General features: G+C 32.1%; 2 protein-coding genes across 2 annotated transcripts; both read right to left on the bottom strand.

Moving 5' to 3' along the window:
• Nucleotides 1-5,855: 5,855 nt before the first annotated feature.
• Nucleotides 5,856-8,165, bottom strand: LOC131172758 (disease resistance protein RUN1-like). Its single transcript, XM_058134277.1, has 6 exons — nucleotides 8,159-8,165; nucleotides 7,230-7,826; nucleotides 6,888-7,123; nucleotides 6,486-6,806; nucleotides 6,161-6,347; nucleotides 5,856-5,893 (listed from the first exon to the last, which is right to left on the bottom strand). The coding sequence occupies exons 1-6, from the start codon at nucleotides 8,163-8,165 to the stop codon at nucleotides 5,856-5,858; spliced, it is 1,386 nt and encodes a 461-aa protein (XP_057990260.1).
• A 10,968-nt stretch (nucleotides 8,166-19,133) lies between these two features.
• LOC131172757 (uncharacterized) lies at nucleotides 19,134-20,080 on the bottom strand. The gene is made up of 2 exons (XM_058134276.1): nucleotides 19,876-20,080; nucleotides 19,134-19,339 (listed from the first exon to the last, which is right to left on the bottom strand). The coding sequence occupies exons 1-2, from the start codon at nucleotides 20,078-20,080 to the stop codon at nucleotides 19,134-19,136; spliced, it is 411 nt and encodes a 136-aa protein (XP_057990259.1).
• Between the last annotated feature and the right edge of the window lie 4,633 nt (nucleotides 20,081-24,713).

Raw genomic sequence — 24,713 nt, 5'->3', positions numbered from 1 at the left:
GTCTGCCTGTAATCTTTTGTTCTCTATGGCTGGCATTAATCAGAAATTTCAATTTCATATTTAATGCCAAGGCACCTGATTGGGGCTCTTAGTGTGTGGGGTTCAACCAGCTTCTTTCATCTTTGCTAAGCGGAAGGCAACTAAAAAGCTTGTGGGGTCTCTGTACAGAAACTATCAAAAGCTTTGCCCCTTATTTCCCTTTCTTCCCTCTAGAAAAACTTGGGCCCTGTTTTGTAGTTGGCGAAAGGAAAGTGAGAGGAAAAGCAATTACCTTATTTTATCGGAAGGAAAATGCTTAGAGAGTATTTTGTGACATTTTATTTTCTACTTAAATTGGATGAAAAAGAAAAGAAAAGAAAAGAAGATTAATTTTTCTGTTTTTTCTTTATTTCTTTTTTTTTTAATAATTATTTTTAATATATTTATTTATTTAATATGAGTATAATAACAAAAATATAAGTTTCACCTACATTACACATATAATAACATATAGATAGATTATATAGATTACAATATATATTGATCTTAATAAAGGGATTTCAGACAAAGAAATCAATTTACAATGCCAAATAGCGATTCTGGAGTAAATAAAACTTGGATAATTTAAGGAAAATATAAATACTAATATAATAATATTAAAAAAATATATATTTTTATTACTTTATGTATAGAATGAATTTAATAAGCTTATTTTTATTGATTACCCTTAAATTAATTAAAAATAAAAAATTAATTTGAACAAATTAAATAATATTTTAATAAAATTAATTAATTTTTAAGATAAATAAAAGTAGCACCTAAAATTTATTAAATACATAAAAAGAAGAGAGAATGCTAAACTTTTAACTACTTTATGCAATAAATTATGTATATATTAAATGCATATTAAAACAAGATCAATAAACTAAAATGGTATTAAAGTAAATTAAATTTATTACAAATAAAAAAATTAATTTGAACAAATTAAACAATATTTTAATAAAAATAATTATTTTTAAGATAAATAAAAATAAAATAACATTTAAAATTTATTAAATACATAAAAAGATAGAGAATGCTAAACTTTTAAGTACTCCATACAGTAAATTATGTCTCTATTAAATGCATATTAAAATAAAATTAATAAAATAAGTAAATTAAAATTTATTAAAGACATAAAAGGGAGAGAGAGGGTTAAACCACACGGTAAACTCTTAGAAAAAAAAAATGCCATATAGCAAATTATTGAAAGAATTTAGCATGTTTGCTTTATATGCATATAGATAAATGGATATATAGATTTCTTTAAAGCTTTAAAATCCAAATTTTAGGGTTAGAAAATTAAATTTTAAATTTTTTTTTAATTTTAATATAATTAAGGAATGTAATTATAAAATATCATAAGATATTTATAGGCTTCACAAAATTATAATTATGACTGAACAACACTTACATGCGATTGAGACTATTAATTTTGACTTGACACATCATAAAGAAAATACATACTGATACTTAAATTTATAATTTTATGTTATTAAAAATAATTATAATATTACTAAAAATAATTATAATGTTATTAAGTTATAATTTATTGATAAATATATTATCATTTACCATAATGTACTGACGCAAAAATTCCGAAAAATGACACACATTTAGTCCGAAGAAAAATATACTTAATTTAAAATTCAAAATTTCCAATAAAAAAAAAAAAAGAAAAATCTATTTTGAAAAGGTCTATAGCAAAGCGAAAATGTTATTGAGTGGATCGAAACACCTTTTAATTTTTAAGCTTCCGACTGTTGAATTTAGATATTTAGTAAACACAGGTTTTAGCAATGCTGACTATCTATGAATTTTGATTTTTTCAAACTAAATTTGAAAATTCAACTGACTTGAATTAAAATTGAAAAAGGTGACAATATAAAAATTAAATTAAATTTATTTTATAAATTTAATTTAATTTTAATTCCTTGTCAAAATTCGAACCAGATTGAAAATTAAAAGTCCTTCGCTTTTCTTCTCTCCTCGAAAAGGATAATTAAGGGGGGAAAAAAAAAGACTTTGAGGGTAGAGCTCTGGCTTAGGCCCGTTCGGTTTACTTAATTATTCGAAAAAGAGGGAGCTTGTCCTGGCTGATCCAGTCGAGTATGTTGTGGCTCGTATGGAACGACATATATATATATATATATATATATATATATATATATATATATATATATATAATCAATTGAATTAAATTTTTACAAATTTCTAATTATCAAACGGACTGATAGTGATGATGGCTCTCCTATTTCTAATCCTTATATTTCACACAGAAACAAATGACTGTTACTTCATGACTACACGATTATAAACCATTACCCGCCATCTTGGAGTTGCATTCCTTTTCTGTTTGTATTTTGTAAAAGGCTACTACACTTAACCGAGATAAGTTCATTTTACTAATTGTGGTCGTGGAACTATGTTAGTCATGGTTATCGATCAAATTTTAATCAACTTTTTTGTAAATTTATCTTTAAAATTTTTAATAAGTTATATAATTAATTTAAAAATAAAAATGTAATGAGAATGAAAATAAATATTTCTATGTTATACAATAATAAGTATAAGAAATATCTTATTAAAAATAATAATTATTAAAGGATTTTCAGTAAAATATTAAATTATATTAAATTTATTAATTAGCAATCTAGTTACTTTTGTCTAAAGAGAACAGAGTAAACAAGGGCTTGTTTATTTGTAAAAATTATTTTTTTTTATTTTTTTTAAGAAAATTTTAATTTTTATTTTCATAAAAAACAAGGAAAAATATGTTTTTTTATAATAAAAAATATTATAAAATATATTTAAAAATATATTTTACTTTTAATTTTTTAATACGCATTATTCATTTATTTCATAATGACAATTTTTAAAATTCACAAATTATTATTTTTTTAAATAAATATTTAATTGTAGTTATGAAAATGTTATAGTATGAATTTAGTTAACAGTTAAAAATAATTTAAAGTTATTTTTTAAATTTTCATTAAATTTTTAAAAATTAGAAAACTAATTTTTTTTAATTCTTTATTTAAAAAAGTAGCTGTTAATATTTAGTGAAGTATGTTGCCATTTTTCTGTTATTTACTATATGCAAGTTATATTTGATATTTTGATCCAACATATCTGAAAAAAGATTCTGCTGGAATAGAATTTTGTGCCTAATAGCCTCTGTTATATTAAAGGTTGGATTGACACGATTTGTTATGATAATTCGCAGCTTGTAGTGGAGCAAGGTTTGGAAATGCTGAATATATTTAAGAGTTATTCAGCTAAGACCTCATTGTTAGATGACTTCAATTTCTATGAAAATCGAAAGAAATCTCTACACCTAAAAAGAGCAATAAGCCTGCAACTCTGAGAACAAAGAATATACGAAAATGGTGATTTTCTGGTAAGTTCACCCTCAAAAACTAGCAATATAGTTTTGCGACAAATTCAGGTTTCGCCGTTGCATCTTCTCAGGAGATGCATTTTTTTTCCCCCTAAAATTTGCTATTGTTAAACTCATGATCTTATTGTTGTATTCACTTTCTCCAATCGGTTTTGGACTAGTCGCTGAATTCTATGGATTTTGCTGTGCCATGTTAGAGATCCTGACAAGACACAACAACAACAACCATGTCACACCATCTCCTCTAACTAGGAGACGAAATAAAATCAAACACAGCTAATAGTTTCCTTTTAAAAATTCTCAAAGTAAACATAAAGTCCTTCAATAGGATATTGATTCATCAAACAATCAATTGAACTAGAATAAATCAACTTCTATTAGGGACGCTAACAATTTTTATTTTGGCATTAACTAGTGAAAGATCAAAATTCACCTTCAAACATGTTGTTAGTCACATATTGTACATATAACTAAAAAGAAAATTATGGACCACAATACACAAGTTATTGATCCTTATTTTGGACCGCATTCGAAGGCTGCTTACATACCTTCTATGGAAGATCAGGTTCACGTAGCTCTTACATGATTAAAATAGAACCATAACTAATAAAAATTATAAAATAAAAAAGGATAGCATTTCAATATCAATTCAAACCTATCTTTCCTTCAAAATAATTTAAGAAAACATGACTCTCTAGATATCATAAATATCAACAAATACAAATTTTGGTAATATCCGATTCAAACTTCCACTATTATATTTCCTCTCCTTTCAAATCATAATTTCAAATTTCATAAATGTGGATATGAATAGAAATAAAGTTAAAAACTTCATTAAACCATTTCCATTTCCATTCAACAATTATTTGGAGTCCAAACTAAATCATTCACATAATCAAATATAACTATATCACAATCATTTATAATTTCAATTCCACTTGTAACATTATAATAAACCAATAACTTTAATCAATAAATGGCAGCACCAGCAAGTTTATAAAAATGTATTTATACTTAACCCGCACACTAAAAAAAAAAAAAAACAATTATAAAGAGTGGATGTGCTCCAAAACTCCCAATCAAGCATAAAGCTATACAATAGTCTCATAATCCCCAAAGGATGCAGCTTCCTCTTTAATTCAGATACCATTATCTCCATGATACTTGTCAAATTATGATTGATACACCATTTGAAAATTCTATCAATTTCATTATTCTTCACTCTAAAATTGGCATACATCAAATAAGTTGGTCAAGCAATGAGTACCCATCAACATGAACAGAGTAATTGGAAGAAATTGAGGTCCAATATTGTAAAATTTAGGATTTATAAATAGAATATGGAGCAACGGATTGTGTAATGTCTAACCTTGAAGCAGTTAAGAAGCAAGCGTGCTGAGGGGGAATGTTGAAATTAAGAATGCTAAAACAGCAAATAGGAAATAGATTTACCTTTTGCTTTTCCTTTTCCTCTTCCTTTCCGTTCTCTCATGATTCAAAATGTCATTTTGGTTCTCATCCTCCTCCCGATTTAATGAGTCATCATGTTCCTTATCCTCAGGTTCACCTTCGTTGTCTTCCTCATTTTTTTTTCAATGCTTATTATTGAATTTTGATGTCCAATTTTGCTCCTGTAACAAGAAATTGAAAACAATAGTGGGAAGCTCATCTTCAAAATAAAATGTATACAAGTTTGGAAAAGAGAAAAAAGAGAAAATGGCTAACTACTGATTTGGGAATTTTACAAAGTCTAATTATTCGGGAAGGTCAAAATGCATGTATTGCTTCTATGAAAATTTATTGTAGATTGAGAATGAACGTAGTTCTGCTTGCCAAGGCACAAGGCATCTATTGGCAATTGATTGCCATTACATACGCAAGGAACTTGAGTGAATCTACCTTTTTTTTTTTTCTTTTAACAAAATAATATTTGAATAGTTCTAAATGCAGCAGATTGTGTGATGTCTAACCTTGGAGCAGTTAAGAAGCAAGTGTACTGACGAAGAATATTAAAATTAAGATTGCTAAAACAGCAAATAAAAAATGAATTTACCTTTTCCTTTTCCTCCTCTCATGATTCAAAACGTCATTTTGCTCTTGAATTTGTTCCAATCTTCGAAGAGAAGGTTCGCCTTTCTCGTCATCCTGATGATGATGGGGTTGCTCTTCATTTCTGCTTCGCTTTTCATTTGTACTATATATATAGGATGGACCCCACACTCAGTAATTATTGGCCCCCATTAATCGTCAATGTGAAAAGAGGCCTCAATGAAATACTCTTCATCAACACGTGTTCTAAATCCATTGAGCGAAAGCAACACGTGTTCTGATTTAATCGGATGATACTTTGTACTGTACTCGTCCTCCCAAGGCCCGTCCCCATAGAAGTATAAAATGAAAAGAAAGCTACGCCTATATCCAGATCCATCCATGAAATTCAGACTACATCAATGCTTTCAGGAATAAGACCATAATCTGGATCACGAGAATAAAGTGTGGGATGAAGAACAACGCAGAAAGAGAAGGCAACTAAGTGATGGAGGTCAAGTCCGACTAATGAAAGCGAAGATCCTGTATTCTTATATTTCATCCCTTCTGGCACTTCACCTCCTTCCATATATAATCTAACTTTCTCACCATACTAATGTGCTTTAAAAACATCCTCCATTACTTTCTTATTCAAATTGACGCAATCACCAAAGTCAAGAAATTTGCAAACTTCGAAACATAATTCATGTTTACCTTTATATGCTTCTTCACTTTTATATGCTTCTTTATTATCATCTTCACTTTCACTTTTATCTGCTTTTGCATTTTCATCTTCATCTTCTAAGAAAAGGAAAGAAGTTGATGCAGATTTGAGAGAGGTGCAATCTGAAGCATCTAAGTATTCCAAGCATGATGGAAGCTCTGGTAAACATTTAAGTCTCTTGCAATAATTTAAATCAAGCCGTTTCAACTTCGAAAGTTGTTTAATGCTTTTTGGAAGACTTCGTAAATTTTAACAAAAAGTGAGATCAAGTTGTTCAAGACTTCTTAATTTGCCAATGCTGCTCGGAAGACTTACGAGTCTTGTACACTCAAACAAGGACAATTTGACAAGTTGAGACAGATGCTCAATTGATGAGGGAAGTAGTTCTATTGCATTTTGATGTAAGTATAGAATCCTTATATTACAAGGAATCTCTGGACAATGAGTGAACTTATCAAACCCACCTAGACTTAGTTCAGTAAGCTTGCTCAGATTTTGAAGAGAGGGAAATTCAACCAAACCTGGACATCCATTCAAATATAAAAACTCGAGATTTGGGGCAATACTAGACAAGTCTGGAATCCTGGTTAGGCGTATAGAGTTGCTGAGGTCCATTAATCTCAATTTTCTAAGAAGCTGAAATTAAATAGAAAAATACCAATAAATTAAAAGATACAAATGAACTTTATAAATGCAGCTAAAATTTGTAAATGGTACCTTATCTCCATTCCACAGTTGTGTGAGATTGCTAAAAGACATGTGAAGTTCTACAAGATTCTTTGGACAAAAATTTAATGGCAAAGATTCTAGACCCCAGTCAAGATATCTTAGCGTTTGTGGAAGAAATTCAAGCTTGTTATTAGCAACTAGCACTTCAGTACTCCTGATTTTGAGGAATCTAAGATTGCGCAACTTCATGAAGGACGTTGGACGTTCCAAATTATATGTCCCACCTATATCAAGCAATAGCCTTTCAACTTTTTCAGTTCCCCAATGAAATAACAGCAAAAATGGATTATCGATTAATACTTAATTGGTGATGAGGGCTACAATTCTTACAAAATTCAAAAATGATAGTGAAAGAAGCTCCAATGACTAATTTGGACCTTACACGGTCAATATCTTCAAAATTCCACAGCCCGCTGCGTCCTCCAGGCTGGTCGCATTCCTTATTAACAATATCCTTGCCCATATGCTCTATCAAGTCATGCATATGAATCTTATTGACTGATGAAACAGTTATGTGACATTTATTAATTAGACGACGTATTTCACTTTTTGGATGGAAACCAAGTGCTTCTAATGTGCTCTCAACATCATCTTTATTTTGCCCTTTGAAGAAACATGCAATATCAAGAAATATTTTCTTTTCATTCCTCCCTAGCCCATCATAACTTATTTGTAAAACTTTTCGAATTTCTGGAAAAGATTGGCCTTTCAATTTTTCCAATTCACTTTCCCATTCTTCTATACTCATATCAGATAAGTGAGATCCCAAAACTCGAAGAGCTAATGGATTGCCTCTAGAATAGTTTGCCACCAGCTCTGAGAGCTCCTTATATTCTTGCTTGGGAAGATTTTGGCCGAAGGCATGCAAGCTAAAGAGTTTCAGACCTTGAGAATCAGTTAATTTCTCCACCTCATATATGCCTTCCTCTGAACAAATGATAAGCCCCTCAGAAGGTCATCCAGAGCTATTGTTCCCAATAAGAAGTATTTAGACTAAGGGTCCTACTGCTTTTCTATTTTTAGCATTGCTATTTTTATTCTCGCCATTAATCTTTTAAGTTGTTTTACTTAGTCAAATAGCACTCAGTTGATCGTGGCAATAATATCTCTTTGTGCTAAAGTGAGGCCTTAAGAATAGGACTAAGTAGTTTTATTTCTTTCCTATTTATATTCTTACAGAGTAAAGATAATGGTAATCAATGAAATATCAGTAACTTTCTTAATTTTCTTCTATTAATTTTCTTGGCTTTGACTGGGACCTATCATTGGTATCAGAGCCTCAAATTTTTTCTATTCTTCCTTTCAAATGGCTACAAACAAGGAAAGAATTGAAAACCTCGAAACTGGGCTTGGTCAAGTCCAGGACAGTATGTCACGAATTGAAAAAGGATTTGGAGAAGATTTACAATATATCAAGGCGGCACTCTCCAAATTGACAGAAACTTCTCTTGCCAATAAGGAGGAATCAAGCTACGAAGCGGCAGAGCTAGCCGGATACGTGCTACTCTGAAGTCTTAAAAGACGGAGGAAGCCACTATTCTCTGCTAAGCTCGCCAAACTCGAATTTCCCAAATATACCGAGACGATCCGACCAATGGTTCACGAGTAGATCAGTTCTTGAATACCGTGGAACACCGGATGCGTAAAAGTTTCCTTGGCATCATATCACCTCCGCGGAAGCTAACGAGTGGTGGCAATGGCTTCGGCGAACTTATCTTTGAGGTCGGAAAAGGGGTATCGTGGGAAATATTCTCAGAAGAATTGTGGTCCCGCTTTGGGCCCACCGACTGTGAAGATTTTGACGAATCTCTCTCCAAAATTCGTCAGACTGGTGACTTACGTGATTATCAAAGGGAGTTTGAACGATTGGGTAACAGGGTGAGAGGTTGGACTCAGAAGGCACTAGTTGGAACCTTCATGGGGGGACTTAAATCTGAAATCGCAGAGGGGATCTGAATGTTTAAACCCAAGACCTTGAAGGATGCAATAAGCTTAGCTCGAATGAAGGATGAGCAATTGCTTCGTCATAAAAAAGCAATTCGCCCATCTCTCCAAACGAGTAATTTCTCTCCATCAAAAAGCAAACCTTCCACTCCTGTGAAGCGACTAACACAGGATGAGATGCGGCGAAGGGCACAGGGGCTCTGTTTTAACTGTGACGAAAAGTTTGCTCCTGGTCACCGTTGTACTAAGTCACAGCTTCTCATCTTGGATGGTGGATGTGATCAGGACATCGATGAAGATGATACGGAAGCGAAAATTTCCTTGAATGCCTTAACCGGTTGGTCTTCGACAGGAACGATGAAGGTAGAAATTCAGTTTAATTCTTGTCAATTGATTGTCCTCATTGACAGTGGTTCGACTCATAACTTCATCAATGAGAAAATCGCCGGTTTGCTCAAATTGCCGGCCAGGCCAACAACACCTTTCAATGTTAAAGTGGCGGATGGAAGTCCATTGCGATGCACCGGAAAATTCAAGGATATTGCTTTTTCTCTCCAAGGTATACCATTTACAGCTACGTTCTTTTCTCTTCCTATAATGGGTTTGGACGTTGTGTTGGGTGTACAGTGGCTACAACAATTAGGGACGGTGGCATGTAATTGGAAGAACTTGACTATGGACTTCACATGGGCAGGCCAACCGAGACATTTGCAGGGTATTTGCAGTCAGCCAATTGAACCTCTATCCTTGAAATCAATATCCAAGGAATTGAGGCACAATAGTACAGCTTTTGCAATCTGTCTCGAAAACTCTACAGCCACACTTCCTGAGCATCTACATCCTAATATGTCATCTGTTAACTCGGTTTTCGATGTATACCGTAAGTCGAGTAAGTCGCCTCCCTGAGAAATTAATCATCACATTATTCTTAAAGAGGGTGTTGATCCGTGAATGTTCGCCTACAGATATGCTCACTTCCGGAAAAATGAGATCAAAAACAGTACAAGAGATGTTGACAAAAGGGTTGATTCGACCCAAAGACTAGCCCCTTCTCATCCCCGTTCTCTTGGTCAAGAAAAAGGATGGCTCTGGAGGTTCCATGCGGACTACCGAGCTCTTAATCAAGTCACTATCAGAGATCGTTTTCCAATACCAACGGTCGACGATATGTTAGATGAGCTCCATGGTTCCTCTTATTTTACTAAACTGGACTTTATTGCAGGATTTCATCAAGTCAGGATGCATCCTCCTGATATTCATAAAACGGTTAACGGCCATTATGAGTATCCGTGATGCCTTTGGTCAGGTAACGCGCCTCCACATTCCAGGCACTAATGAACACTGCTTTCCGCCCCTACTTAAGAAAATTCGTCTTGGTTTTCTTTGACGATGTTCTTATTTACAGTCCATCATGGGAGACTCATCTGGAGCATGTGCAGTTGGCATTACAGCTACTGCGGCAACATCAATTTTTTATAAAGCTAAGCAAATGTGCTTTTGGACTCAAACAAATTGAATATTTGGGTCATGTGGTTTCTGGAGATGGAGTGCAGGTGGATAAATCGAAAATCAGTGCAATACTGGATTGGCCTACTCCAATAACAGTCACTGAATTACGTGGGTTTTTAGGACTCACCGGGTACTACAGAAAATTCGTTTAATCTTATGGGATTCTTGCCCAACCATTGACGAATTTATTGAAGAAAGGCAAATTTTTTTGGTCACCGATGTCAAGCTTCTTTTTAGCTTTGAAAAATGCTTTGTGACCACACCAACATTGGCGCACTCCAATTTTAATGAAACTTTTAATATCACTACCGATGCTTCTAATACGAGGATTGGTGCGATTCTCACAGCAGGATCGCCCATCGCTTTTATGAGTCGTGCTTTGGGTCCTTCGAAGCAAGCTTGGTCTACATATGCTAAAGAAATGCTCGCCATCTTGCAGGCAATCAGAACATGGCGTCCTTATATTTTGGGTCGTAAGTTCTTTATTCAGACGGACCAGTAGTTTGAAATACTTGGTGGAATGAGAGTTGTCACCTCCAGCAACAAAATTGGGTTTCAAAGTTACCGGGTTATGATTATGAGATACTTTATAAACCGGCAAAGAGAATCGGTCGCAAATGCTTTATCTCGCCTCTGGAATTCCAAGTCTAAATTCACTATTTTTGCCACACTCTTCTCTTTGGGATCGCATTAAAGCTACCCTCACTACTGATCCATATATGCTTCGAATTGGTCAATTGGCGTCTGATCGCCCTGGGCAACCTTACATTTGGAAGAATGGATTGATTTTTTTTAAGAATCGGGTGGTCATTCCTCCTCAGTCTGATCTCCCTACTCAGCTTTTAGAAGAGTTTCATGATTCTCCTTGTGGCCACTCGAGTCCTCCGACATTTAAACGCATCGCACAACATTTCTATTGGCCTCATATGCGATTGCAGATTCGTAAATATATTGCGGCGTGCTCGTGTGTCAAAAAAATAAGTCCGCTACGACTTTACCAAAGAGTTTATTTCACCATTGCCGATTCCTCACCAAGTTTGGGACGACATCGCAATGGATTTTATTGATGGGTTGCCTCCTTCCTCTGGTAAAACTTCTGTTCTGGTAGTAATTGACAGATTGAGTAAATATGCTCATTTTTTGCCATTGTCTCATCCATACTCTGCTAAGGTCATAGCTGAATTATTTGTAAATGGAGTTGTCAAGTATCATGGCATGCCTAGGTCGATCGTCAGTGATCGTGACCCAATTTTCATGAGCCATTTTTGGCGTGAGTTCTTCAAGCTCTCTGGAACCCAATTAAATATGAGCTCTTCTTACCACCCGCAAACGGATGGCCAATCAGAGGTTACTAACAGGTGCTTGGAGCAAGACTTCGTTGTTTCACAATGACCTCGAAAGTGGTGTTCATTCTTACCTTGGGCGGAATACTGGTATAACACATCTTTTCACATTTCTATTGGTATGACACCATTTCTGGCATTGTATGGTAGGAATCCTCCAATGATTCCGCGGTATGAATTGGGTTCTTCTCCAGTTAATGAGGTCGATCAAGTTTTGGCTACCCGTGATGAGATTTTGAAGGAGCTTAAGCTTCACTTGTCACGTTCCGTAGAGTACATGAAACAGGTGACAGATAAAAAACGCAGGGATGTGGAGTTCTATCCAGGTGATTTTGTCTATCTTAAGTTACAACCGTATAGACAACAGTCAGTGTATAGGCGTGCATTTCAGAAGCTGGCTAGTCGTTTTTATGGACCTTTCATGGTTGAAGAAAAGATTGGTTCCTTAGCTTACCGCCTGCAGCTTCCTTCCGAATCCAAGGTTCACCCGGTCTTTCATGTCTCCTTACTTAAGAAACATGTGGGGGATACTGTTCCTGTTTCTTCTGAAATTCCTCCACTCACTGATGATGGATATTTTGTTCTTGAGCTCACGAGATTTTGGATACGAGGTGGGTTCGTCTTGGTAATCGCTTTACTGAAGAAAGCCTTGTTCGTTGGAAGCAATTGCCCCCTGAAGATGCCACTTGGGAAGTTTCTTCGGACTTATCTGCTCGGTTTCCAAATTTGAACCTTGAGGACAAGGTTCCTCTTCAAGGGGGGGGTACTGATAAGCCCCTCAGAAGGTCATCCAGAGCTATTATTCCCAATAAGAAGTATTTAGACTAAGGGTCCTACTGCTTTTCTATTTTTAGCATTGCTGCTATTTTTTATTTACTGCCATTAATCTTTTAAGTTGTTTTACTTAGTCAAATAGCACTCAGTTGATCGTGGCAATAATATCTCTTTGTGCTAAAGTGAGGCCTTAAGAATAGGACTAAGTAGTTTTATTTCTTTCCTATTTATATTCTTCTGTAGCAGCAGTAATGGTAATCAATGAAATATCAGTAACTTTCTTAATTTTCTTCTATTAATTTTCTTGGCTTTGACTGGGACCTATCAACAAACATATTTAAGTAATTGCAAATCTCGACTAGTTACAATGATTCTACTTCTCTCACAGTACAAATCACACTCTCTTACTAAATCTTTTAAATCGTCTCGATTATCTACATCATAAAAAACAATCAATACCTTCTTACTCTTGAGCTTTCTCCTATTAAAATCACTCAAATCGCCTACATGTTTCTTCTTTAATAATTGATGAATGATTTTCTTTTGCACGTCATTTGATATTTGGCTTTTCTTTTTTGCCTTAACATCTTCGACAAAGTGATGACCATCAAATTCATTCTTGTTTCGATGATATACTTCTTTTGCAATAGTTGTTTTGCCAATGCCTCCCATTCCATTAATTCCTACAACATTTTCATCAATTAACAACTGTTCTATTTTTTCCACATGTGATTTAATTCCAATTAATTTGCAATCATAAGAATCATCACTTTTAGACATTTCATTGAATTTCTCCAACACATCATTGACGATTTTCTCAACTAATTCGGCCTCATCCCTAGTCACATATAAACAACAAACACTAGTAAGAGGCAATAGGCTGACACTTTTAAGTAAATACCAATATATAATTAATATGTTTTTTTTTTTATTTTAGATTATGGTAACAAATGTCGATTTCCACATTAGTGCTGCCTATATTTGGTTTTAGTGCTTTGTATTGTATTAGAAGTTTCTATATTTTGATTCTCTTTTTTCAAATTAAAACTTAGAAAACTACAATAAAGAGTAATTAAAATAGTAACTTACTTGATAACCCGTGAATCCCATCCTCCTAAGTTGCTTACTTCTATCAAAGCACGCTTCCAATTGCCCACCTTTTGTGAACTGTCTTTATCTAGTACTTCTTCAAGCACAGCAATAGCAAATGCCTTCCTAAAATTCCCTGTTAGCTTTTGAACATCAGTTGGATTTACTCTGTAAAAAAATAGTATGATTGTTTGTTTTGATTCTTTGTTGCATTTAAGTATCTCAACAGGCTCATCCAAGCACCATGGAGAATCTTTTATGATCCAAGACCAAGTCAGGCATAAATCTGCAGTAGCTCCACAATATCTGCAGAATCTGCAGTAGTTCCATAACTTTAGAAAAATTGTTTAAGAATAATATCTTTAAAGTATTGTTTTTCTGTTCCTATTTTATAGCCTTATTTGCCTATAAATAGTTTTGTATTGGTTCATTAATAAAAACAAGCCTGATATTGAATATCAAATTTCTTTCTCTTCTATATACATTCCTTTGTGTTTTATAAGTTAATAGTGGTATCAGAGCCAAAAAAAACCACACAACCCACAGACCTCAAAACCTTCTTACGTTCAATTGCTAAACACCTCTCTACGACTAAAATGTCTGACCCTCCAACAACTCTTCCAATCCTTAAAGGTGATAACTATCCCTTTTGGTCTGTCAAAATGAAGACCATGCTTGGATCTTATGATCTATGGGAGCTAGTAAAAAATTGCTACACGACCCCCTGAAGAGTCAGAAAGATTGACATAAGCTCAATGAAATGAGCTAAAAGAAAAGCAGAAAAAGGATGCAAGAGCTCTAGCTATGATTCAACAAGGAGTGGATGATGTGTTGTTTCCACGAATTATGAGAGCACAAATAGCACAGGAAGCCTGGGACATTTTGCAGAAGGAGTTCCAAGGATCCAACCAAGCCACTATAGTGAAGATTCAAGCCTTGAGAAGAGACTTTAAGAACCTGTCAATGAAGAGCACATAAAATATTATGGAGTTCATGAGCAGAGTTCAAAGTGTTATTAACCAACTCAAAGCATGTGGACAGGGCATGGAAGATCGACAAGTGGAAGAGAAAGTCTTGAGAGTATTACCATCAAATTATGACTCAGTTGCAATAGCAATTGAAAATTCACAGGACTTGAGTAATTATTCAATACATGATCTAACAGGATCCCTTCAATCTCATGAACACAGGTTGAAGAGGTCTAAAGAAAATACTAGTGTGGAACAAGCATTTCAAATGAAACTCAAAGTCCATGGTCAGGGAAGAGGAGCAATAAGCAACCGAGGGAGAGGAAGAGGAGCCCAAGGAAGAGGAAGCGACAAAGGTCAATCATACAAGAAGCAAGGAGAATCAAAGGATTTTCCACAATGCCGATTTTGTAAGAAAAAGAATGATGCTGAAGAGGACTGCTGGTACAAAGATGACTTGTAATGCTATAACTGCAAGAAGTACGCTCATTTGGCAAAGAATTGCAGAGAAAAAGGAGAAGTAGCAAACTTCCAAGAAGAAATTAATGAAAAAACAGAGGAGAAATTATTATATTTATACTTCATATTAAAGGATGGACACAAGGATGAAGTCTGGTATCTTTATAGTGGCTGCAGTAACCACATGACAGGAAATAAAAATTTATTTCTTGATTTGGATGAAACAAAGAAGACACCTATCACTTTGGAAGACAACAACACAATTATTGCTGTCGGAAAAGGAAGTATTTCAGTTGCAACTCTAGCTAGAAAGAGGACAATCACTGGTGTGCTCTATGTTCCTGAAATGCAACAAAGTTTGTTAAGCTTAGGTCAAATTATTCAAGCTGGATATAAGGTGCTATTTGAAGAAGAATATTGTAGGATATATGACAATCAAGGGAATCAAATTGTTGATGTCAAAATGACATCAAACAAGATGTTTCCTTTGAATTTTCCAAATTCAAATTTTTGTCTCTACACTTCTGTATCAGAATCATCAAGAAGATGGCACAAGAGGTTCTCTCACCTTAATTATGAGGAACTCAAGCACATGAGTCAAGCAAAAGTTGTTGAAGGACTCCCGACACTACATACTAAACCTGGATTGTGTGAAGCCTGTATTAAAGGGAAGCAACATAGAGAGAAGTTTTTTAAAGGAAAAACAGTTAGAGCCCAACAATCGCTTGCCTTGATTCATGCTGATATATGCGGACCAATGCATGAGGAGTCGCTAAATGGAAGTAAGTATTTTTTACTGTTGGTTGATGATTATTCAAGGATGCAATGGGTGTTTTTCCTGAAACAGGAGAATGAAGCTCTTGAAAGAATTAGAGAATTCAAGACAGAAGTTGAAAATCAAAAGGGACTCACCATTCAAGCACTAAGAATGGATCGAGGGGGAGAGTTCAACTCTATACTGTTCGAAGACTTTTGCAAACAATATGGAATCAGAAGGCAATTGACAACGAGCTACGCTCCACAACAAAACGGAGTAGTAGAGTGAAGGAATAGAACTATAGTAGAAGCTGCAAGGTGCCTACTCAATCAGGCTCACTTACTAACAAAATTCTAGGCAGAAGCTATTGCAACTGCTGTGTATACCCTCAATCGAAGTACATCTACAACTAACAGGTTTAAAACACCTTATGAACTCTGGTATGGAAAATTGCCTCAAGTGAGTCATTTAAAGATTTTTGGCTCTATTGCTTATGCTTGTATTCCTAATGAAATGAGAAGAAAGTTAGATGATAAAAGTGTGAAATGTATTCTCATTGGATATGCAAAGCATGAAAAAGCTTATAAACTTTTTGATCCTATAAACCATAGAGTTTTTGTGAGCAGAGATGTAATTGTTGATGAAGAGAATGTGTGAAATTGGAAGACATAACAAAAGGAAATAGTCACTGTGACACTTATAGACAATGTGACACAGCTAGAAGAAAAGCAGCTTGTGGATTCTCCTAACTCATCTCCCAAGAGGACAAGAAGCATAGCAGATATTTATGAAGCAACGCAAGCCATGTTCATATCAGAACTAGAAACTTTTGAAGAAGCAAAGCATGAAAAGAAGTGGATTCAAGCTATGGAGGAGAAGATCAAGGCTATCGAGAAAAACAAAACATGGTTCTCATCGATCTACCAAGAGGGAAAAGAAGCTATAGGACTGAAGTGGATATATAAAACCAAGTTGAATCCTGATGGGAGTGTTCTAAAATATAAGGCACGTCTGGTGGCAAAAGGGTATGCTCAAGTCTATGGAGTGGATGTGTTTGAGACCTTTGCTCCAGTTGCAAGTTTCGAGGCAATTAGAACTCTCATAAGTGTCGCTGTAATGAAGGGTTGGAAGCTTTTCCAACTTGATGTCAAAACATCTTTCCTAAACAGTGTTCTTGAAGAAGATGTGTATATAGAGCAACCTGCAGGCTTTGAATGGAAGGATTGCAAAGGTAAAGTGTATAAACTAAAACGAGGCCTTTATAGACTGAAACAGGCTCCCAAAGCTTGGTATAAGCCTATTGATGATCATTTTGCAAAGAATGGTTACAACAGGAGCTTGTACGAACCTACCTTATACACAAAAAAGGTAGGAAATCAGGTCATTTTCATATGTTTGTATATGGATGACATAGTTTATATAGGGAATTCAATCGATTTGCTCGAAGAGTTCAAGGATTCCATGAAGAGTGAATTTGAAATGACTGAGCTGGGAATGATGAGGTATTTTCTTGGCATAGAAGTGGAGCAGCATGAGGATGGAATTTTTATCAATCAGCAAAATTACACCCAAGAATTATTGAAGAAATTTGGCATGGTAGAATGCAAGTCAATCTTAACTCCTATGTGTACCAAGGAGAAGCTGAAGCTGGATGAAGAATCAGGAAAAGTAAGTGAGAAAACTTTCAGAAGTTTGGTGGGAGGATTGATGTTTCTCACCAACACACGTCCAAATCTGGTGTTTGCAACAAATTGCATCTCAAGGTTTATGCACAAGCCAACACAACAACATTGGAGTGCAGCTAAGAGGATCTTAAGGTATGTTAAAGGAACAATTGATCTTGGACTACTGTACAAGAAGGGAGAAAATGCAGGATTGGTGGCTTTCTCAAACAGTGATTGGGCTGAATGTTTGATAAGTGCATAATTTATTAATTTTACTCCCATCACATTTAGTGTTTCTAGGGTATCTTTATGCCTAATTCAGTTGATTAAAGTATAATTATCTATTAGGCATATGTTTAGAGAGTTGTTGAAATAATTGTGTTAAATGGAGAAATTTTTAGCATTTGCATTAATCTGACTCTTTCTGTATTTTTCAGGGTTTTGGTGAAGTTCCAGAGCATAGAAGTGTGGAAGGAAGCTTGAAAAGGGTGAAGAATTGAGAAGCGTTGTTGATACAAAGTACACGGTAAGCACAATCACAGACCCGCGTAACATTCTACTAGAAGAAATCCAGAGAACCGAGGAAGAAGCAAAGTACACGGGCCGTGTAACTTGACCCGTGTAAATCTTGGAGACCCGTGTAACCTTCTGTGCCAATATAAAACATACCCACTCAGCTCCAGTAAGTTACACGGCCCTGGGCCGTGTAGTGATACACAGGCTGTGTATCCGTCGACAATCAGTTTCCTGATTTTGCTCCAGTTACAGTTTTTGACAGAGAGAAAGACTCTTAAACCTAATCCTAGGCCATTTATTATAAATAAAGGAGATTCAGCAGCCTCTCGACAGAGGAGGATCAGAATTTCATTCTCCATTCACATTCTATATTTCTTTAATTTTCTTCTTTAATTTTCTGTAAGCCATGAACATGAGTGACTAAGTTTTTAATTCAGTTCAAGGGATTCAAGTTCTTTTGCATGATTTGTGAGACCAGGTTCTTAATTTAATTTATTTCTTTTTGAATATCTATTGTTTTCTGATTTCATTGTCTTTGATCTATTGAATGATTTGCTAAAAAGGCCTATTAGTTAATTGTTTGATGTGATCAATTGCTAGTTCATCTTCATAATCCGTAATTGTTGTGTAAGATTGAACATGAGTAGCAATTAGGTTTTATTGATTATGATCCCAGTTTTCGATAATAACTTAAGGAAACAATAGGGTGAATTAAATGATTTATGCTTCATAAATTATTGTTCAGCTTAACTACTTCCTATTCTTAAAGCAATTATGAATTTGATGATGATTGCTTAATACCAATTCAGTTAATAATTAGAGTCAACAAGAGTGCTGGACTCAAATTGATGAGTATAGGGAAGTTAGGGGTTTACCTCGCTGTTTGGTAAATCTACGTTAAGTATTCAATAAGATATAATTGTATTTCTTTTGTCAATGATCGAATCAATGCATTGGAATACGAATTACCTTGGACTGAAGTCTGTTTAATTTGAGAGTTTCATATTTAATTTTAGTTCTTAATTTTTTATTTCTTCTTTGGATTGTGAATTACGCCCCTCCCCAAACCTTTATTTCTTTTTCCATTACACAAGTGCACGAAATTTAGTAATTCAGTCTTTAGGGTTCGACCTGGACTTAACACTTATTGCAGAAAATATTTCATTACTGGTAATTTCAGTTAATTTAATTTCTGGTGGAATTGACAACCATCAATGTTTAGAGGATAGACGAAGCACCACAGGATATGCCTTTCTACACAGTAAGGGAGCAATAGCATGGGCAACAAAGAAGCAAGAATGCACTGCACTCTCCACAACAGAAGCAGAATATGTAGCACTTGCAACCACAACTATGCAGGCAATTTCGATGTAAAAATTATTAGAAGAATTCAAAGGCAAATGCTCAGATCCATGTGCTATTAAGTGTGACAACAAGTCAGCAATAGCCTTGTCACAAAATCCCATTCAGTAAGGGAGGTCCAAACATATAGATATAAAGTATCATTTTATCCGAGAGAAGATTGAGAGGAATGAAGTTAGCTTGGAATATGTTTGTACAGAAGAGTAAGTGGCAGATATCTTCACCAAACCTTTACCAGCAGATCAATTCAAGAAGTTAAGAGCACAGCTAGGAATGCAATCCAAGACTTGGATCAAGGGGAAGAATTGTTATGATCCAAGACCAAGTCAAGCATAAATCTGCAGTAGCTCCACAATATCTGCAGTAGTTTCATAACTTTAGGAAAATTGTTTAAGAATAATATTTTAAAGTATTGCTTTTCTGTTCCTATTTTATAGCCTTATTTGCCAGTAAATAGTTTTGTATTGGTTCATTAATAAAAACAAGCTTGATGTTGAATGTCAAATTTCTTTCTCTTCTATATACATTCCTTTGTGTTTTTTAAGTTAACAGAATCTGCATAATTTTCAGAGAAAATGACTATTGAGATACTTGATTCTCGGATTATTTTCAAGAGCTCTGATGAGATCTCTTCTCCTTTACGAAGCTCTTCATCCTTAAACACCTTGATTTGTTTTTCCTCAAAGGCTTGACGGAGATGGGAGAGAATAGTATAACGGGTATCATCGCCTCTAAAACTAATAAAAACATCCCATGGCTTCCACTGATTGGGAGGAGTGGAAGAAGTAGAAGCCATGATAAGTGATAAAAGAAGGGTCTTGTGCAACTGAGTTTGAACAAGGTAGAAAGAGCAAAATAGACTTAGAGATGAATATTTTGTGGGCGTGTGGTAAACTATTCTGTGACACGAAATTTATAAACAACAGATATAGAAATAAAGAGGAATGAAAGAAGGAAGGCAAGTGGAAACACCACATTGGCCTTCTACGAAGAAATCATTTAGTGCGAATGAAATTATAAAGAGTTTAAGCAAAACAATAAGAAATCATTTCATCAAAAGCACATTTTCGATGGTCTCTGTCTTATCTTTTGCTCTTTATGGCTGGCATTAATGTATTGTACTTCCATGTGTACGTATTTTTCTTTTATTCAACTAATTATAATTTTTTTTATCAAATTATTGATTTAATTAAATTGGTATATTATAACTAACTAGAAAAAAGAATGCGTATTGATTTAATTAAATTGATTTAATAAGCCAAGCTTTTAATTAAATTGCTTGCAATTCTTGATTATATCAATGTTCTTTTCTATATATATATATATATATTGACACCAAGGTGGTTTCTTTTATTTATTTATTTTTTTCATTGTTTGTATTTGGCGGACGGCAGTAATCTCAAGTTCTATTCTTTAACGTGGTAAATCCTAAGGAAATAAAAATTTATAGATTATAAATTAACCGCGATAATACATTTTTTAGTGCACTTGCAGGGTAATATAATTTTTTTAATAAAATACAAAAATATATAATTTCCTACAATGACAGTAATAATAAATACAAAATATAAAATATTATCTCCCTAACGTAATTAACTAGCAAATTGCCGTGCTTTTACATATTGCTAATTATAATTTTAATATATAAAAATAAAATAATATTTTAAATTTATCGTTAATTGCACCATATTTTATTTTTTATTACTTTTTGTGTCGATTAAACTTTTTATCTCTCAAAATTTTTAATAAAAATTTCATAATAAAAATAATAAAAATATAGCAATATAATAAAAATATAGATTAAAAATATGAAATAATTTAAGATTGGTTAAATTATATAATTATTTTTATCACTTTAAAGTATCAAAAATTTTTATATTATCTTAAAATAATAAAAAATATAATATATTCAAATATTATCTTTATTTAATAATATTAATATTATTTTAAAAGTAGTATTAATATCTGAAAATCATAAATATATGAATGAACTATATTAAAATTATATGAATGAACTATATAAATTATAAGTAAAATAAATATATGTTCATATATTATAACTTTCCTAATAATAATAATGGCTACTTATTATAGCATTAAAAGGGTAATTATTTAACAATTTATAACTTGCATAATCTAATCATAATATAAAGCAATTAAATAACAAATTGACAAAAAATAAAAAAATTTAATGTAACTAAATTAATTATATTTTATAAATAAATTACCATAATAATAATAATGACAACAACAACTAAATCAACAATAAATATATCAAAATAACTAAAAATCACAAGTTAATAATATTCACTTAATATAAATTTTTATTTTCAATCATTTATTAATTGTACTATAAAAATATCAAGAAAATAATAAAAAATTGAATGTTAATAAAATTTATAGATTATAAATTAATCGCGATAATATATATATATATATATATATATATATATATATATATATGATCTGATAATTACAACATTTTTAAGTGCACTTGCAGAATATCAAAATTTTATAATAAAATATAAATATATATAATTTCCTACAATAACGGTAATAATAAATGCAAAATATAAAATTTATCACCCTAATATAATTAACTAGCAAATTGCCGTCCTTTTACGCATTGCTGATTATAATTTTAATATATAAAAATAAAATAATATTTTAAATTTATTGTTAATTGCACTATATTTTATTTTGTATTACTTTTTATGTCAATTAGATTTTTTTATCTTTTAAAATTTTTTAATAAAAATTTCATAATAAAAATAAAAAATGCAGTAATATAATAAAAATATTGATTAAAAATATAAAATAATTAAAAATTATTTAAATTATATGATTACTTTCATCACTTTAAAATATCAAAAAATGTTATATCCTTTTAAAATAATAAAAAAATATAATATATTTAAATATTATCTTTATCTAGTAATATTAATGTTATTCTAAAAATAATATTAATAATCTGAAAATCATAAAAATAATGCAAAAGGAAAAAAAATGAAAACAAAATTATATGTATGCACTGTATAAAATTATAAGTAAATAGAATAAATATATGTTCATATATTATTATAATTTACCTAACAATAGTGGTTACTTATTATATCATTTAAAGGGTAATCATTTAACAATTTATAACTTACATATACATAATTGTAGAACTAATAACATAATAAATAATAATAGTTTAAAGCACTTGAATAACTAATTAACAAAAAATAGAGAAAATTTAATGTAATTAAATTGATTATATCTTATAAATAAATTACCCCTTGGCATAATAATAATAATAATAATAATAATAATAATAATAATAATAATAATAATAATAATAATAATAATAAGTCAACAATAAATATATTTATCAAAATAACTAAAAATCATAAATTAATAATATTCACTTACATATAAAAATAAAATGTTATTTCATTTTTTCATAATTCATTATATATAGATACATATTTCAATTAATATATATAGCTGAAAGTATCTCTCCATTAAATGTATATTAAAATAAGATAAATAAAAATAAGATAGTTTTGAAGTAAATTAAAATTTATTTAATACATAAAAATGAAAGAGTACAAAATTTTTAAAATATTAGATGGCAATATCTTTTTTTAGAATGCTACATGAAAAATTTTTAAAAGAAATTAATTTATTTTATATATTTAGATATATAAATTAACGACCTTTCTGAACCGAAAGAAGTAATGTTATAAATAACTTGTATGTTAGATAGTATAAAAAGAAATAATTCCTATATTGTTAAACTATAAGAAAATGAAGGAATAGCAAGAATGAAATATGTATAGAATTATATATATATATATATATATAAATAAATATATATTATTCTATTATGACACTTGGCACGTATATGTGTGAAATAAAATAATTATCTTATTATAAATTTTCGTAAATAAATTACGAACATATGTGTTTATTAACAAATATATACGTCTATTAATAAAAAGACATGTCAATTCTATACAAAAAGTCACAACTGTTTGTATAGGTGTCTGTTAATAAACAGACATGTCTATTCTATATAAACAGTCACAATTCTTTGTATAGGTGTCTGTTAATAAACAGACATATCTTTTACAAAAACAGTTGTATTTATTGGAGATAGATAGATGTGTCTATCTGGAAAAGGTGTGATAACTTTTCATTCTTTATAAATATGGATGAGTTTTTCAATCCAAATATATATACTACTTCTACTTCTTCTTCTTTTCTTATAATCTCTCTAAATTTGGTTCGTATAAAGAGTTCTTAAGGGAAATTTTCAGGAGTTGCTGTCTGCAGATTTCAGACTTTGTTGTATCCTGGAGGTATATTGCCATAACCTTGCAGCAATCTAGTGGGAGCAATTAATACCTTAAAGATAGTGATTCATCACACCTCAAAGCCTATTCTACACCAACTACCTCAACAATTTTAAGGTATTAATCGCAATGGAGTGTAAAGCTATTTCTCTAATGAATCAAGAGTTCGTGAAACTTGATCGTTTTAAGGAACAAATTATGTTCACTAAGAAGGTGAAAACATATTTGAAAAAGAAGATGAATTGCCATGCAGAGGTCATATTCTCAACAACTCATCAGATAGGCTATAAGATTTGTTTACCTCTGTCAAGTCTCCAAAGGAAATCTGGATTTCATTAGAATTTGAATACAACAATAAAAAAAAAAAGGTATGGATAAATTTCTCATTATGAAATATTTTGAATTTTAAATACTTGATAATATGCCTGTTATGAATAAGTCCATGAGTTGCATATCTTTGTTTCAAAGTTTAAGGATTTGAAAGTGGTAGTTCCTAAATCACTACAATTAAGAGGAATAATAGCACATCATACTTTTATTTTGAATGATTATAGAAAAAAATTACTGTATGCTACATACGACTTTTCTCTTAAACAGACAGGGTGAATGTGTTAAAGAAGGTAATAAGATTTATGTGCATAAGTCGAAAAACACTTTTATATGCATAAATCCTAATTCATATTGATTGTGTCTATCACTAACTAGATGGAGATATTGTTAAAAATATTAGTGATAATAAAATTTGTCTCATTTTGAAAGAGTTATGTCTGTTCATTAAAAGGTATCAAAATGAACTATTTATTATTGATAGTTATATCTATTTTAAAAGGTGTAAATGAACAAATATAATTATTATAAGAGATACAAAGTGAATGATTGTATCTGTTCTAAGAGGTATAAGTGAATGGTTGTATATATTCTAAGAGGTATAAGTGAACAGATGTAATTTTTCTAAGAGATACAAAGTGAACGGTTGTATCTGTTGTAAAAGGTATAAGTGAACAAATATAATTGTTCTAAGAGATACAAAGTGAATGGTTGTATCTGTTCTAAGAGATATAAGTGAATGGTTATATCTATTCGAAGAGG

The sequence above is a fragment of the Hevea brasiliensis genome, chromosome 14 (assembly GCF_030052815.1).
Source record: "Hevea brasiliensis isolate MT/VB/25A 57/8 chromosome 14, ASM3005281v1, whole genome shotgun sequence".
Classification (NCBI taxonomy): domain Eukaryota; kingdom Viridiplantae; phylum Streptophyta; class Magnoliopsida; order Malpighiales; family Euphorbiaceae; genus Hevea; species Hevea brasiliensis.
The sequence above is the reverse complement of the archived record's forward strand: the minus strand, read 5'-3'. Positions and strand labels throughout refer to the sequence as shown.

Bases quoted from the DNA above. Each gene is read 5' to 3' on its own strand.
- LOC131172757 (XM_058134276.1), bottom strand. From the start codon at position 20,080: ATGGCTTCTACTTCTTCCACTCCTCCCAATCAGTGGAAGCCATGGGAT. The intron at 19,340-19,875 runs GTATCTCAATAG...CACACTTAATAG, and splicing joins GAAAATAATCCGAGAATCAA to CACATGGATCTGAGCATTTG.
- LOC131172758 (XM_058134277.1), bottom strand. The intron at 6,807-6,887 runs GTACCATTTACA...ATTTAATTTCAG, and splicing joins AACTGTGGAATGGAGATAAG to CTTCTTAGAAAATTGAGATT. The intron at 6,348-6,485 runs GTAAGTCTTCCG...AATTATTGCAAG, and splicing joins TGTTTGAGTGTACAAGACTC to AGACTTAAATGTTTACCAGA.